The 14,863-nt window shown below is 48.7% G+C and overlaps 2 protein-coding genes across 7 annotated transcripts in view; both read right to left on the bottom strand.

The window, feature by feature from the left end:
* The window catches only part of Mark2 (microtubule affinity regulating kinase 2), a 67,447-nt gene that overhangs the window by 9,398 nt on the left and 43,186 nt on the right, over positions 1-14,863 (bottom strand). For all 6 annotated transcript variants that reach the window (XM_027408404.2, XM_027408405.2, XM_027408403.2 and 3 more), the window contains exons 2-10: positions 5,439-5,618; positions 5,154-5,207; positions 2,618-2,666; positions 2,341-2,406; positions 2,154-2,224; positions 1,888-1,944; positions 1,017-1,253; positions 222-341; positions 16-115 (exon numbers count right to left, since the gene is read on the bottom strand). In XM_027408404.2, coding sequence (XP_027264205.1) covers positions 16-115; positions 222-341; positions 1,017-1,253; positions 1,888-1,944; positions 2,154-2,224; positions 2,341-2,406; positions 2,618-2,666; positions 5,154-5,207; positions 5,439-5,618 — 934 coding nt within the window. The remainder of the gene's footprint in view (positions 1-15; positions 116-221; positions 342-1,016; positions 1,254-1,887; positions 1,945-2,153; positions 2,225-2,340; positions 2,407-2,617; positions 2,667-5,153; positions 5,208-5,438; positions 5,619-14,863) is intronic.
* Positions 5,493-14,863, bottom strand: part of Spindoc (spindlin interactor and repressor of chromatin binding) — a 100,479-nt gene continuing 91,108 nt past the window's right edge. The window contains exon 6 of the mRNA XM_035441999.1: positions 5,493-5,618. Coding sequence (XP_035297890.1) covers positions 5,599-5,618 — 20 coding nt within the window. The 3' untranslated portion in view covers positions 5,493-5,598. The remainder of the gene's footprint in view (positions 5,619-14,863) is intronic.

The following is a 14,863-nucleotide window of genomic DNA, read 5'->3' as shown; positions in this document are numbered from 1 at the left end:
CCAGCACAGCCTCACCTGTCCGCCGGGGATCCTTGTAGTCAGGGAGTGGTTCCACATAAGGCTTTAGCTCATCGTCCTCATGCCCCACATTCATCCACCGGTCTTTCATAATTTGCTAGGAAGAGACAGAAGGGCAAAGTACAGAGGTGGAGGAAACTCAGCATGGAGGGTCTCCATGGGAACCCCAGGATTTCTGGCCAGCTGGGTTCTAGGCTGCTCACCTCTAAAGTGCCTCTCTTACTAGGATTAAGTATGAGAAATTTCTTAAGCAGGTTTTCACAGTCCGTGGACATGTAGAACGGAATACGGTATTTTCCCCTCAGTACCCGCTCCCGTAGCTCCTGTAGTTAGAAAAATGAAGTCACCCTCAGGCCAAGGGAACAAGTCTTACACACATTCAAGATCCAGGTAAGCAGACATTGGAAAACAGGGTGCAGAAAGCCCAGGTCATGGCAACTCACAAGTGAGGCGACCAAACCATACACCCCGTGTACCTCTCAGTGTGCTTCAGGGAGGTGGACATACAATGTCTCTTTAAAGACAGGATGGACACTCTACTCTAATTCATGGGTCAAGGCCCTCTTTTTTTATAAAGAAAAATCACACTTATTTTGTGGATGGGGTGTATGCGCTACAATGTGAGTAGAGGTCAAAGGGCAACTTGCAGGAGGTCAGGTTCTCTTGCTCTACTGTGTGGGTCCTGGGGTTCACTTTATCCACCAACCCACCTTGCTAGCCCCTTTTGTTTGTTTAGGAGATCTCTCTAGCTCAGGCTGGCATGAGATTCTGAGTCTTCTTGCCCCTGGCTTCTCCAATCAGAAATTACAGGCATGTGCCACTGTATTCAGCAGGGAAGACCATTTAACTGCTTTTTTCTCAGTGGGCCTTTCTCTGAAGCTCTGACTTGAGAAAAATGTGGACAAGTAGAAAGTTTTTGAGGTGGGCAGAGAGAAGACCAGAGGCCAAGAAGAGACGAAAAATAAAAAATGATTATCTAAGACTGCACTTCACTCCACCTTGAGGTTCTGTCCATCAAAAGGCAGGGATCCGCTGACCAGTGTATAGAGGATGACTCCCAGGCTCCACACATCCACCTCAGGACCATCGTATTTTTTGCCCTGGAAGAGTTCTGGGGCAGCATAAGGAGGGCTGCCACAGAAAGTATCCAGCTTGTTCCCAAAGGTGAATTCGTTGCTAAAGCCAAAGTCTGCAATCTTGATGTTCATATCAGCATCCAGGAGGAGGTTTTCTGCCTGAGAGGTAAGACGGTAAGCATCAGAGCCCCATGTAGAGAACCCTAAGGCACTAGGGCAGGCAGGATCGGGGCAACGGGAGAGCCACTAGAAAGTCATCTCTAGTTTTACAACTTTCTCCATCTCCCAGACAGGCTGGACAGGAGGAAGACATGAAGCTGGCATCTGTAGGCCTAGGGACCCTGGGAGCTGCACTAGACTGCAGAGTAGGACTATGTTTCTTGGTCATGCCTGCAAGTTCTTTTAGCAATGAGGAGACTCACAGGCAGTGCAGATATGAATACCTTAGTAACAGAGATAATGTGTTTATGTCTGGAGAGCAGTGGTGCTATAAGAGTCATATACACACTTTTCCCAGTACTGCACTAGGTCAGCCACCAAGATGCCTTAAGGACCAGAAAAGCCTGGAGTATCTCTGCCATATCTGACAGCTGGCAAGGGCAAAGGCTCTGTGCTTGCTAGTGCTATGGTGGAAGCCTAAGTCTGGGTATAAGGCCATTCCTAAAAACTTCCAGGTCATCTTAAAAAAAAAAAAAAAAAAAAAATCCATGGCCAGAGTTCTGGAACACGTAGTCTAACTGAAGGGGAGTGCCCAGACCCACAGGAAGGCGCAGGAGATATCAGCACACCTCACCTTTAGGTCTCTATGAACAATAAACTTCTGGTGACAGTACTGCACAGCAGACACTATCTGAAAGGAAGGAACAAGGGTTAGCTTGGGTGTCTGAGAGGGAGCCACAGGGATTGGCAGAACTGTCACTGATGACCTATTTAAGTAACCAAGTAGACTAGCAGAGCTCAAAGTAGCCCCTTCTGAGGCCACTTACTCAGGCAGCTCCTCTTCTGTGCCAAATCCCAAAGAGGAGAGTTGGGCCTACAGCTAAGGGTGGAGACACCCACCTGGCGGAATTTGGCTCGAGCTTCTTTTTCTTTCATCCTGCCATGGGCCACCAGGTAATCAAATACCTCTCCTGCGAGAGATGAGATGGTGGAGTACAGTGAGTGGGGTGGGAGTGGAGGGTGTGGAAGGACAGGGAGGGGAGAGAGATGGGGCGGAAAGTAATGCAAGAGGCAGCATCAGACCTACCGCCACTGGCATACTCCATGACAAGGTAGAGCGTCTTCTCAGTCTCGATCACTTCAAATAACTTAACTGCAAGAGAAAGGTTGTGCTGGGACCCGCTGTGTCCAGACATGCCCAGGAGGCAGCTGAACTGTGAGGCGAGCCTTCAGAAGCTCAGTGTGACAACCCTCCAGGACAGAGTCATCCACAAGGCAATGTGATAGGGAAGGATGCGTGTGTAGATGCAGGCATGTGGAGCCTTGCTGAGGGGGAGGAACAAAGAGATGACAACACTTCTCACCTATGTTGGGATGACTCAAAACCTTCATTATTCTTACTTCTCGGAATAGCTGGAAGAGAAAACACAGGGTTCATCTCATGCCTGCTGATGAACTTATTTCAGGTCTCCCCAGAACCACAGTGCAGTTTCTTTCTTTTTTAGTTCCCCCCCTCCAAAGGAACCAAACACAAACCCACAAGGAGACAGAAGCTGGAGCAGAGCTAGCTCACTAACTTACTGCTTAGGCCTTGCCCTCTTCCACACCCAGCTAAATCCAGCCTCCAAACAGCAGTTAAGTGCCACTGCAGGAGAAGGAACCTGAGTCCTTGAGTATTCAGTACTGAACTCCTTGGCCAGCTCACAGTCCAAACCTGTGAGGTGGCCCTGCTGACCAGAGAGGAGCTCCAAAGGGGTACAGTGTCATCTTTTGTCATCTAGATGTCAGAGGGCCTGCACTGGAGGAGAGGCTTTTCTCTCCTGAGCCTCTGAGGTAACGAGAGAAGAAACCACTCCTATATATAGCTGATGCCAATTTTAATCAAATCCACCTCCACACACTCACGCTCTCTTTGTGAAACAAAATCAGGGGCTGCAAACCATACATTCCCATACAGAAAGATGACAGAAAGGAACTTTTTCCCCTACGGGGCCCAGAAAACTGGAAGAAAGGTTTTGCAACTTCCCAGGCCTCACTACTTATACAAGGACTGAGTTTTTGTTGTTGTTGTTGTTGTCTTTTGGGTGGTGGAGCCCTAATCCAGAATGTAGTTTAGAGAATATAGTAAAAATGGCATTCCCCCTTTAATGGTGTCCCAGAGCTTTCATGGACTGGAATGGAAGACTTCCCCCTTCATCAGCTCCCAGGCTTTTCTTGCTCTTCCTTCACCCAACAGCTATGCTGGTAAAAAAGCAAAGGGTCCTGGCCACCATTCCAAGGGTGACCACTGAGGGCAGATCTGTGATGGTAGCCAGAGCAAGTATCACCAGCCTACTCTAAAGCATATCTGTTTGGTAGGGGCATTCTTCTGGGAGAGCTGGAAGCTTTCTAGGGCTGCCTAGAACCCTGAAGGGCCAATGTCTTCAAACCTCAAACTTTGGGGGACACTGCTACAAATAAATGTAAACAGAACAAATGGCCTTGTAAGAAAGCATATAAAAAAGCTTTATTTATTTATTTTTCCAAGACAGGGTTTCTCTGTATTGTTTTGGAGCCTATCCTGGAACTCCCTCTGTAGACCACAATGGTCTCGAACTGAGATCTGCCGGCCTCTGCTGGGACTAAAGGCGTGCGCCACCACTGCTCGGCTAATGAAAACCTTTTAGGGCTAACAAAATTTGTGAATACCTTGATTCTAGCTGTCAGCATGCCAGGGAAGTCACTCTATCTACTCTAATTCTGGGAGCAAATCCCTCTGTAGCAATCCCTGGCTCCTCATTCTCTGTCTCCCATCATTGTGACTATTTATACTGTCATGTCTTTCTCATTCAGCCACTGTACTGTGTTCATTAAAAAACAACAACAACAATAACAACAAACTCCCTTGGCCATAACAGACAAAGAACCAGGTCTTAGGAAAAGTGAGCAGGAGTCAGCTACAGTGGGAAGGCCAGGGAAGTTCAACTAACCTGGGTCAGGGCTGATTTATTTTGCCAGTCTGAAGTCCCCTTCTCCTAAATACCTTAGCCCAGAAAAAAGAGTGAGAGACAGTGTGCTTCCAGCTCTATCAATCACTTGCAGGCAGCTCCCCTTCTGCTTTCTGCCCCCAAAGCTGCCCATTCTTTTTTTTTTTTTTTTTTTGCCCATTCTTTTCTCAAACACACCACACTTTTATAGTTTCTTTGGTACATGGTTTATGTTCCTACTTGGGGGTTCTTATAAAACCTAAGAAGACCCCAGTTAACAAGGGAAGAAGAGTTCAACTTCATCTAGCTCAAGCTGCATACTCCCAAAATGAGTGTCCAGCAGGAGACCCTAGAGACCAGGTTAAGTAGGGTGCCTTTAATCTGTGCACCTTGTCACAGACTTAGAACTTGAGTCTTCCACATTTCTTCTCTAAATTGGAGCTGGATCCCTGCACTCCTAGGGGCACTCCACTGGTGTCTTGGTGTAGCTGTATGCACTTCTAGCAATGCTATAGACATGTATTTGTGCAGACAGCTGGACACAGGCCAGGAGATAATGTGATCAAGTAGTAGGACAGATGGGTAGGGTCAAGTGGCTGGAAAGGGGCAGACTTCAGAAGAGCCTGTGCCTGTGGACAGGAGGCCTACTGGGTGGAGTTGCCACAGGAAACCCAACCAGAGCCAGTATGGGAGGGGCAGAAGGTTTTTTTTTTTGTTTGTTTGTTTGTTTTGAGATGGGGCTTTTCCATGAGGCCCTGGCTGTCCTTGAACTCAGAGATCCACCTGCCTCTGCTTCCTGAGCGCTGGGACTAAGGGCATGTGCTGCTACTGCCTGGCTCAAAGGGAGAAAGTTTTAAAGTAGTGGTCTTGTGGAGTCAGCAGATTACTCATCAAAGGGAGGTTTACAAAGGGATGGGAGGTACTGGTCACTTACTTTCTGAAGGCTGGAAGAGTTCAGCTGAGTCTTGTCAATGATCTTCACAGCTACCTGAACATGAGACAAAAGCCTAAGATCACTTCCTTGACCAGGCTAAACCAGGACTTGGTGCTACTTTCTCCACTGGATTCCTACTCCTTCTCATGCTTGGCTGATAGCGTACCTATCAGATCTCACTTGTGCAGATAAACAAGAGGCTGGCTGTGGGAACAGTCTCAGTACTGCCTGTTGGAGTGTCAACAGGATGGGAGCTGCTGCCATGGCCCCAGCCCCAGTGCTCACCTCTTTCCCCGTCAGGATGTGCCGGGCCAACTTCACCTTGGCAAAGTTACCCTTGCCAATGGTCTTAAGGAGCCGGTAGTTGCCAATATGGGGCTGCTCGTCAGCAGAGGTGGCTGAGTTGCGGCCCCGCAGCATGTTGGACTTACTGCTGGGCTTGGAATCAAGGTGTCCCAAGGTGGGCTGCAGGGTGGAAACAGACATGCCTTTACAGGCTACCCTCCAGCTCTGCCTACTGCTACCCTCAGCTCCGAACAAACTCCAAAGAGGCTGCTGTGCAGGGGCAGACTCCACAGGACTGCTAGGCATGCAAGGAATCATAAAACAGGAGGAAGAGGGCAGAGGAAGACATTACAACTAGTCTTCATTGCAAAGGCACACAGCGTAAGGTTCAGGGCTAAGATCCGGTACACACCAGAGCTCAGGACCAGAGCTGTGCCTATCAGCATCACCAACCCCCATTAACTCCCATTACTAATCTAGTGGAGACTGCCCCCATGGCAGTTGGGAGACCTTGGCCCTGTTCACACTGTGAGAATGCTGCCTCTCAGTTGCAGGAGCACATGGTCTGACCACTTCAAAGTCTTCCTCATCGCCCAGTTCTTCATCAACCTCTATGATTCCTTCTCAGGAACATCTGTTTATTGTTGTGCCCAGTGAGATTGGAGGCCCATGAAGACGAAGACTGGCCATAATATCATTTATTAAGTGACACATCATATCGCAACCTTGACAGACTGAACTGTACTCAGTGCTCAGTAAATCACTGTTCCACGGATGAACTGAATGACTGGGTCTGTGTAGTGAAGCAGCCTGCCCTGCTCTGCTCTCCTGTACTCAATGGTTCAAACAAGACAGGAAGCAGCAGCAGTTACACAGACTCTGTATAGGTGTATGGGCTGAATACAAAGTGCATAGTTCTAATGAAAACAGGTATGAAAGTCTATACATTTTCCGAAGACTTGGAGTCCCAGTAATTCCTAGGTATATGCCCAAGAGGAATGCGGACACATGTCCACAGAAATCCCTATGCATTAATGGTCACAGAAGCATAATCCTCAATGCTAGAGGGGAAACCGCTCTGTCAAATGTGACCCAACAATGCAATGGGTATGAGTTGAAGCTAATAAGAAAGGAAGCACTGATACATGCTGCTCTACCAAAGAATCCTGAAGAGACAGAGGAGCTGGCCACGGAGAGCCATCTTATCTGACTCCATCTTTATGACTGTCTAGAACACATTAACTCTAGAAAGGCAGATGCAGATCCGTGGCTATTTAGGGGATGGTGGGACATTTGGGGGTGACAAGTAAAGGGTGTGTGGTTTCTTTTGGGGGCAATGAAAATGTTCTGAAACCAAACACCACAAAACAGAATTTAATAAAAGCCACTCATCTGTACTTTGAATGGGTAGATGGTATGGTGTGTGAATTATACTCCAATGTAACTGCCAAAGGAGTTTGGCTTCACCCCTACTTGGGCCCCGATTCACCTCTCACAGGACATCTTAGCACACTGGGAAGCTGGAGCCACAGCATGAGCTGGCTCCAAGCAGAGCTGCCTTAGAGTCTTCAAGGAGGGGCAGCAGGATGACTAGAGATGGTGGGTCCAATTTCCTTCTCTCAGAGCCCCTCCTGCTTCTAAGGGAAGACTTCAATAGGCAGAGGAAAAGCATGACTTACTTCAACCCAGGGAACTGTCTCGGGGTCCCTTGGCAAGAAGTACAGTCTTACAGAGTACCCTCTTCTTTAACATGTCAGTTCAGGGCCTTTGTGCAGCAGCTGTGTTTGTTTTTTCTCAGCTGCTAACTCAAACCCCAGAAGTACTTGCACATGGACAACTGTGAAGGCCCCTTGACCCCTGAGGGAATGTCATCCCTGTTACAAATCCTCGCCATTTCCCATGTCCCACTATTGCTATTCAGTAGTTCTCCACAGCAGAGGCTGGACAAGTAGATTTTTCTGCTTCATGCCTTCTCAAAGGAACTCTGTGGCTTACACTGGGGAAGAAAGCAGTTCTATCCCCAGCTAAGGATGATATGATATACTGAGCCCATCCACAGGTCTCAAAGGCCCAGCTTCTAGTCTCTTCTCCTTAGTCCCACCCTCCCTGACAAACTGCCCTCAGGGTTCCCCCAACTCTCAGGGTACCAACAGCTGGGAAATCTTCCTCTGCTTCACTAGTAAGTGGGAATATTCCTTAGCAATTTTCTTTTTTGTGGTGCTAGGGACTGAGCCTGAGATCTCACACATGCTAGGCAACTGTTCTACCCATCTACCCCCAGACCCTTTCCCTGACACTTAAAAGACAATTATGTGTATGTATTTGTACCATGTGTGGGGATAAACCTACTGATGTCAGAAGAGGGCACTGGATCCTTTGGAACTAGAGATACAGGCAGTTGTAAACCACTATGTGGGTGCTAGGAATTGAAACCAGGTCCACTGTAATAGCAGTATGTGTTCTTAACCACTGAGCCATCTCTCTAACCCCCTTGGTAACTTTAATATAAGTTCTTGTGACACCCTTTTTCCAAGGGCATAAACCAAAGGCAGTGGAGCTTAGTAGGGTAGAAGTCCAAAGACCTGCAATTCTCATTCTACACAGATGTGGGGAGCTGGGCCCTTTGCAGCTCTGAAGCCCAAGCTAGGAAGCTCCAGCCAGCCTGCTGTTCCACCCTGCTGGCCCCTTGTTGTTTCTGGTCTGGGTCTGGTCTGTGTGAGACAGGCAGCATTTCCCCTGGCTCAGCTGTGTGCTAGACTTCAAGCAGCAACACATAAGCCTGCTTCCTTATGGGTTAGGATTAGCAGTGTAGATACTAGACACAAACTGCTGGAGTTCAGAGCCTAACCGTCACTCAGCTCAGGTTAACCTTGTTAGCAACATCTTCCTGAAGAGGGGAAAGGAAAAGCACCCCAACATGACCCGTGCTAGCATTCATACTGAGGGACAGAATAAGGTTCAAGTCCTAGCTCCTCACCTACTAACTTTAGTTTCCTTATCTGTAAAATGGCAATAAAACATTTCCTACTTTTCATGGGCAGATGAAAGAACATATGCCAACTGTTTCATTCAAAGTTAAATAAAGAACAACTGTCAGACAGCCTAGGCTACACGACAGGTTCAAGGCCAGCCTAGGTTATATAATGGGACCATGGTTTTTCAGTTTTTGAGCAACTACTATGTCTCCAAATGCTATTGTCAAGTCCTCCTGTAATTAATGTTTTGCACCCAAGCTGAGACTGCTAAGCCAACTATGATATAGGAGTGACAAGGGTCTAAGCTAAGCCCTGTGCTAATCTCCAGATCTAGGAAACCCAATCTGAGCCGTTTGCTGACTATCACAGGCTTTGTAGTTTAGGAGGAAAGAAGAGGTGCCGGCACCAGGTGGGGTAGCTGTGAATGGCTGGTCCCCAGTGCAGTGAGAAAAGGGTTCCTTGTATAGGACCCACAGAAGTAAGCCAGCTCTGGTGGCTGCTCCTAGGTTCCCTGATCTTGTCACCAAACCCCCTCTTTTGACCTTAGGACTCAAATCAGTATTTCTCTGACCCCACTATTTCTTTATGTCACGATTTTTTTTTTCCTTCTTCTTCGAGACAGGGTTTCTTTGTGGCTTCGGAGCCTATCCTGGAACTAGCTCTGCAGACCAGGCTGGTCTTGAACTCACAGAGATCCGCCTGCCTCTGCCTCTCAAGTGCTGGGATTAAAGGCGTGTGCCACCACCCCACGACCACAAGATATAGCAGAAAAATGGGGACAGGCTGAGGAGAACCCATTGGAGAGAGCTCAGAAAGAGGTTAGAAAGTAAAACTTTCAGCCAGGTGACAGCAACACATGCCTTTAATCCCAGCATTTGGAAGGCAGAGGCAGGTGGATCTCTGTGAGTTCAAGGCCAGCCTGGTCTACAGAGAAGACAGCAGGACTGTCTCAAACAAAACAACGCAGAGAAACCCTGTCTCAAACCAAACCAAACCAAACCAAACCAAACCAAACCAACAACAACAACAAAACCAAATGAACAAATGAAAGAAAGAAAAAATGCAAAACTTTCCGCAGACAATGCTTCTCAAGCCACTAGCCTAGGGAGGTAATTCCTGCCCTCTCCTGCTGCTGCTCTGAGGTAAGACAGCAGGGTATGGATTCAGATCAGGCCCATTCTTCCAGGTCCGAAAGGTGATGGGTGAGACCTAGCTGTCCTGGGCCACAAAGCGAGATCCGGCTAAGCCCTGCTCTCCTCCCTACACCCAGCCTCCCTGGACCACAGCACGATGTTCAACCTTACTGGAGGCAGGCCCCTAGCCCTCCCAATGAAAGAAGCCCTGTGGCTCTCAAGTGGCCTTCAGAGTTTCTAGGAGAGTCAAAAGAGCTCTGAGATTAGTGATGGAAGGTGGCAGAGTCTTCCATCCACTGGACCTGCAGAGACTTTTAGATTGGGAACTCAGAACTAGCCTTGGCATGCTGCCAGGCTTACCTGAAGCCAGCCAGCCTGCCTCCACACCAGAGGCCCAGTACTGGCTCGGGCAAGGCCCCCTGCCCTAATATTGGAGGCTGCCACCAAATATTCTCTTGAAAAGCTGTGCTCTGGGGCTCAGCACCACAGGGGTGGCCCTCAAGTATACTGTGGCTTCTGAAGGCTGGGAAGGGGCCAGACTGGAGGGGTGCCAGGCAGGAACTTCCTGGCCAAATGCAGACTACAGAAAGGTATCCTTGGAACTCACCCCAGGTTCCAGCTGGGCTCCCACTGTGATACCCCTTCTTTCACAGCCTGTTTCCTTGGCCTCTGGCTACTGAGGCAAAAGACCTTTTGGTATTTGCCCATTTTCCTTTTCTCCTTCCTAGCCAATCCCTCTACGACATCTGGATGGCCTTCCTGAGAATCTGACTATCTGGTACTAGTGCCCAACTCCACTGAGCAACTCGGCAATATTTTGTTTGAAGTAGAAAGGAGAAAAAAGGAGAGGATAGTCCTAGGGGCAAAATGGGGAAAACATACCCAGCCGGAGAAAGGGACAAGGGATACCAGCAACTTCCATTCAGCAGAACCTGTCAGGCAGCGAGGGCAAAGTACAGAGGCCGGGAAGAGCCAGGCCCAGGGCGGGGGCTGCCGCTCAGCCAGCCACCCTTACTCAGCCAGCACAAGCCAGACGACACCTTCTACCACCTCCTCAGTGAAAAGCGAAGCAGCCAGGCCAAGTGGTTCCTGCCTGGGAACCTAAACTGTGTCGCAACCGAAACCACCACTAGGAGACAGAGAGAGAGAGGAGAGAGAGAGAGGAGAGAGAGAGAGAGAGAGAGAGAGAGAGAGAGAGAGAGAGAGAGAGAGAGACTGAGAGAGATCTCGAGAGACTGACTGAGAGAAAGAGAGACAGAGACAGACAGAGAGAGAGAGAGAGAGAGAGAGAGAGAGAGAGAGAGAGAGTTTGGCAAAGAGCTTTGGGGACAGGGCCTACAGCTTGGCCAAGTTCAGTGGTCAGAAAGTGTCCAGTCCAGGATGGTACATTAGAAGTTAGGTGGGAGGAGAGGGGCAGGAAGAGAGAAGAGAGAGGCGGGTTTAGAACAACTTCCTTCTCCCTTCCCCCGCCCTCGGTCCCGGAAGTGGGCTGCCCCACCCTCCCCAAGGTACTCTGCTGGTAACAGCTGGAGAGAGAGAGTGAAGAGCAGACTTCAGACTGGGCTGTCCTAAAGCCCTTATCTCACCTGCTGCAGCAGGTGAGACCTGGGTAGGGGCAGATCAGCAAGGCCTCTAACATGGCGCACTATGTGACTCAGATGTGCTAACTCAGAGCAGTAGCCCTACTAGAGATCAACACACCTTCCCAGTACTAAAGCTGGGTGGGTGCAAGCAGACACCGGCTAGCTTACAGTGACAACCAGACTTGCTACTTCCTAAAACTCAGAGCTCCACCTTAGAAGCCACAAGCTGCACTGAGACATCCAGTATTTCAGTTAACTTCAGGGGGTCTAGTGAACTTATGAAAGAAACCCTGAGGGTGCATATGATCAGAGAGCCCTTCATATGACAGAATCAAAGTCTTTTCCCTAACTTCTGCCCAAAGGCTGGGGACAATCTAAAGCCCCCTTTGTTTCTAGCCCTCCTTCTGCAGATCTGTCTTTAGGGTTCCCCATTCACCTCAAGTGCCAAACAACAAGGTCTGGACCTATGGTGAGTGTGGGGCAACCTCTCATCTTGCCATTGACAGATGATCTGTGTCTCTAGTGCTCTCTCCAGCACTCTGGGCTCAGGTAGACCACTGAGCCGTGCCCCCCCCCACCCCGCCCCAACAGTTCTGTAAAGACCTCATACTGGTTATTCATCAACCTTTCTGGGAACAACCAAGGCTTCCTTCTGTGTCCCCTGGCACCACTGGGAGACCATGCTACTCAGGAGAGCAGAAATGGCTGCCATACATGGGGCCTCCTTTTCCATTAAGAAACAGATACCGGTTACAAGACAACCTCTCACTGCAGAGCTTGGGTAGAATCTAAGGGCAATTGTCCCTCTTGGCATGAAGGCACCTACTCTTCAAGTCAGTCCCCTTTCCTAGTCTTATCCCAACCTTTCTTGATGGAGATTTCCTCCCAAAGAAAGGGGGAGCCTGAGCCCCTCCTCCACAGGTAGCAGGGGTGGGGGTGGAGAGAAGCGCAGGAGCAGTAGAAAGGACAGGTTTCATTGAAGTTAGAGGTGAGTGCTACCGGAGGGGTTGTCATGTGGTATCCCTCCTCCTTTCACCCTCCCCAGGAGACTCTGGTTTCAAGAAAGAGAGTTGGCATGGATCTGGGACTTAAGCTTGCCCTTGTCTAGGACTACTTGCCTTTCCATCCACTGGCAGAGTCATAAGCCATAATGATACCAAACTGCTTCACTGTCTCAGTCTCCAGGTTTTGCAATGTGACAGAATTATGTCCTCAATCAGTATGGAAACTGAAGAAGTACCAAGCACTGACCTTGTAACAGAGCAGTTAAGGAGACATGGGCTAAGAGGCAGATGAAGAGATGGGGCTGTAAAAAGTCCCCAGGCTTTCAGTCCTCCCTTGTGGCATTCAGGAGCCTTCCTGACATCCTCTAATCCCAAGCAACTGTCACTCTCAACTGTCAATAGTCCATATACCAGGAGCATTCTGGGTAGGAGAGAACTGTGCTTGGCACTTACCAGCCCCCCTGAGATAGCTCAATTTGGGAAACATCTACATTCCCCTAACATTCTGTTGCAACAAGGCTTCAAAGACCTGTGTACTTTCTCCAGCCAGGGTAGATGCCCCCTGGATTACAAATACTAGCAGATCATGCAACTGAAGCTACCAGTGTGGCTTACAACCTAACAGTTTCTGTGCTACAACCCTCATTGCACAGCAACAGTCACAGCCTGCCTGAGAAGAGCAGGCAGCATGGAGTGAGCTGAAAGCCACTCACCCCTTTCATGTCTGGAAGCAATAATGACCAATAATCCTCAGCCCTGTCTTCGGGGCATTAGAGATGCTCTCAGAGAACCAAGGGTCTATTGTGTATGCAGAGCACCTACAAGTTTCTAGTCCCACCTCATCCTTGAATCTGCTCATTGTTGATTTGTCTCTCTTGGGCTATAGGTGCTCAGTAAGTCATTGTCAAACATCAACATGCGTAGCTAGGGCCACTTGCAAAGTCCACTGAGCTTGGGCAACTGTCTTTTTGAATTAAAGTGTACTGAGGATGAGGGGAAGCATGAGAACAGACAGGGCTCAGGTGCAAGTCACATCTCTGCTACTTCTAGTTGACTATGCCAGAGCAGGATTATGTGACTCCTCTAAATTGGAACCTAAGCAAGGATGCTCATTTCACAGACTCAGAGAATACCCAAGCTTATCACAGTACCTGGTGTTAAGTAATGTTCTGTTAAACATTTTTGGTTATCTTTTCACTTCTGTTTCCCACTCATAGACCCTGAGGAGACCTATAATCTCTAAGAACTTGACTACAAATACCAGTGTAGCTGAGCTGATTCTTACTGCCCTGGAATTCCTTCTAGAACAAGGAAAAGCCCAGTCCCTGCAACAGCAATGCTGTGTCAGGCAGAAGACTCCGTACATGAAGCTAATTTCCAATAGGCATTTAAAAAAGAGGGCACCCATGCTGCTGCCCACTGTATGGCTCAGAGCAAGATGACGGTGGTTCTGCCAGGGCTTTCCCTTTCCTTGCTAGTGCCTTAACCCCTTCCTTCCTTCCATCCATCCTTCCTTCCTTCCTTCCTTCCTTCCTTCCTTCCTTCCTTCCTTCCTTCCAGAAACAGTCAAAGAAACAGCCAACATACCAGTACCACATAGTGCCAAGGGCTGGGGGAAGCTCACATTGCCAGCCTTGCACTTCATTTGGCTTCTCCAGTACCAGTGGGTTACTGTAACCATGGAGACGAGTGAGTTCCTCCATATCACAGGAGAGCCAGGCTGCCAGCAGCCCGGGCTTTGGAGGATGGGGGTGGCGGTGAGGCAGAGGCAGCAAGCAACATCAAAGCTTGACTCACTTTACAGGAAGTGTGGAAGAAGATGGACCCTACCAGTATAGCTAGGGTGTCAGAGCGCCCCCCCTCCTCCTAGGCTCACCTCCTTTTCCTTGAATAGTTTGCTTCTGGTATATTCTCTGGAATCTGAGTGTCCATTCTCAGTCCCACTGAGAATGTGTACTTGGAAGCTGCCAGTGCATTAGACCCACAGTGGGGTCCTGACTCTACTACTATGGCTGTCACATAGAGAACGGGACAGAACTACACAGATGTAAACACACTACAGGGAAATGCTTCATCTAATGCATAGTGCCTTCCTTTAAGCAATCCAGGAAGGTAGCTCTGCTCCTCTGTCATCTCAAATTTGTGTGTCTTCATAACTAGGAGCCATTCCTTTCTCCGTCAGACCTTGGAGCACATGACTTGCGCTTATTTCTTCTCATGTCCCCAATGTCTTAACTCCTTTTAAGTTCTGTAAAGTCAGACAGTGTCTTGCTCACCTTCATATCCTCTTAGTGTCTAATAGGGCTCACACCTAACTAGCTCATGTTAAAGTATGTCTGTGTGAGCTGATGCCAGATCCCCTGGAACTGTAGTTACAGACAGTTGTGAGCTGCCATGTGGGTTCTGGGAACCGAACCAGGGTTCCCTGGAAGATCAGTCAGTGTTCTTAACCGCTGAGCCACTTCTCTGGCCCCCTGCAGGTGTAATTTTTTGATCCTTACAAGCTGTCCCCACACCCACCTCTAGGGAATAAGATAAGGGAAGAGGGAGGAAGTTAGGCCAAAACTTCTAACTAGAAGAGCCATTTCCTCCCTTTTAAACATTTGCTGCCCTTGAAGTTGATAAGTTAGTGCCTGTCAAAATGAGGGACTTTGGTTTGTCTTATTCACTGCCCAGAGTCCCTAGCACAGTATTCAATAAAGCTCTAAGTAATTGTGTAGAGTGAAGAAG

The sequence above is a fragment of the Cricetulus griseus genome, chromosome 3 (assembly GCF_003668045.3).
Source record: "Cricetulus griseus strain 17A/GY chromosome 3, alternate assembly CriGri-PICRH-1.0, whole genome shotgun sequence".
Lineage (NCBI taxonomy): Eukaryota > Metazoa > Chordata > Mammalia > Rodentia > Cricetidae > Cricetulus > Cricetulus griseus.
This window is presented reverse-complemented; position numbering and strand designations above follow the sequence as displayed.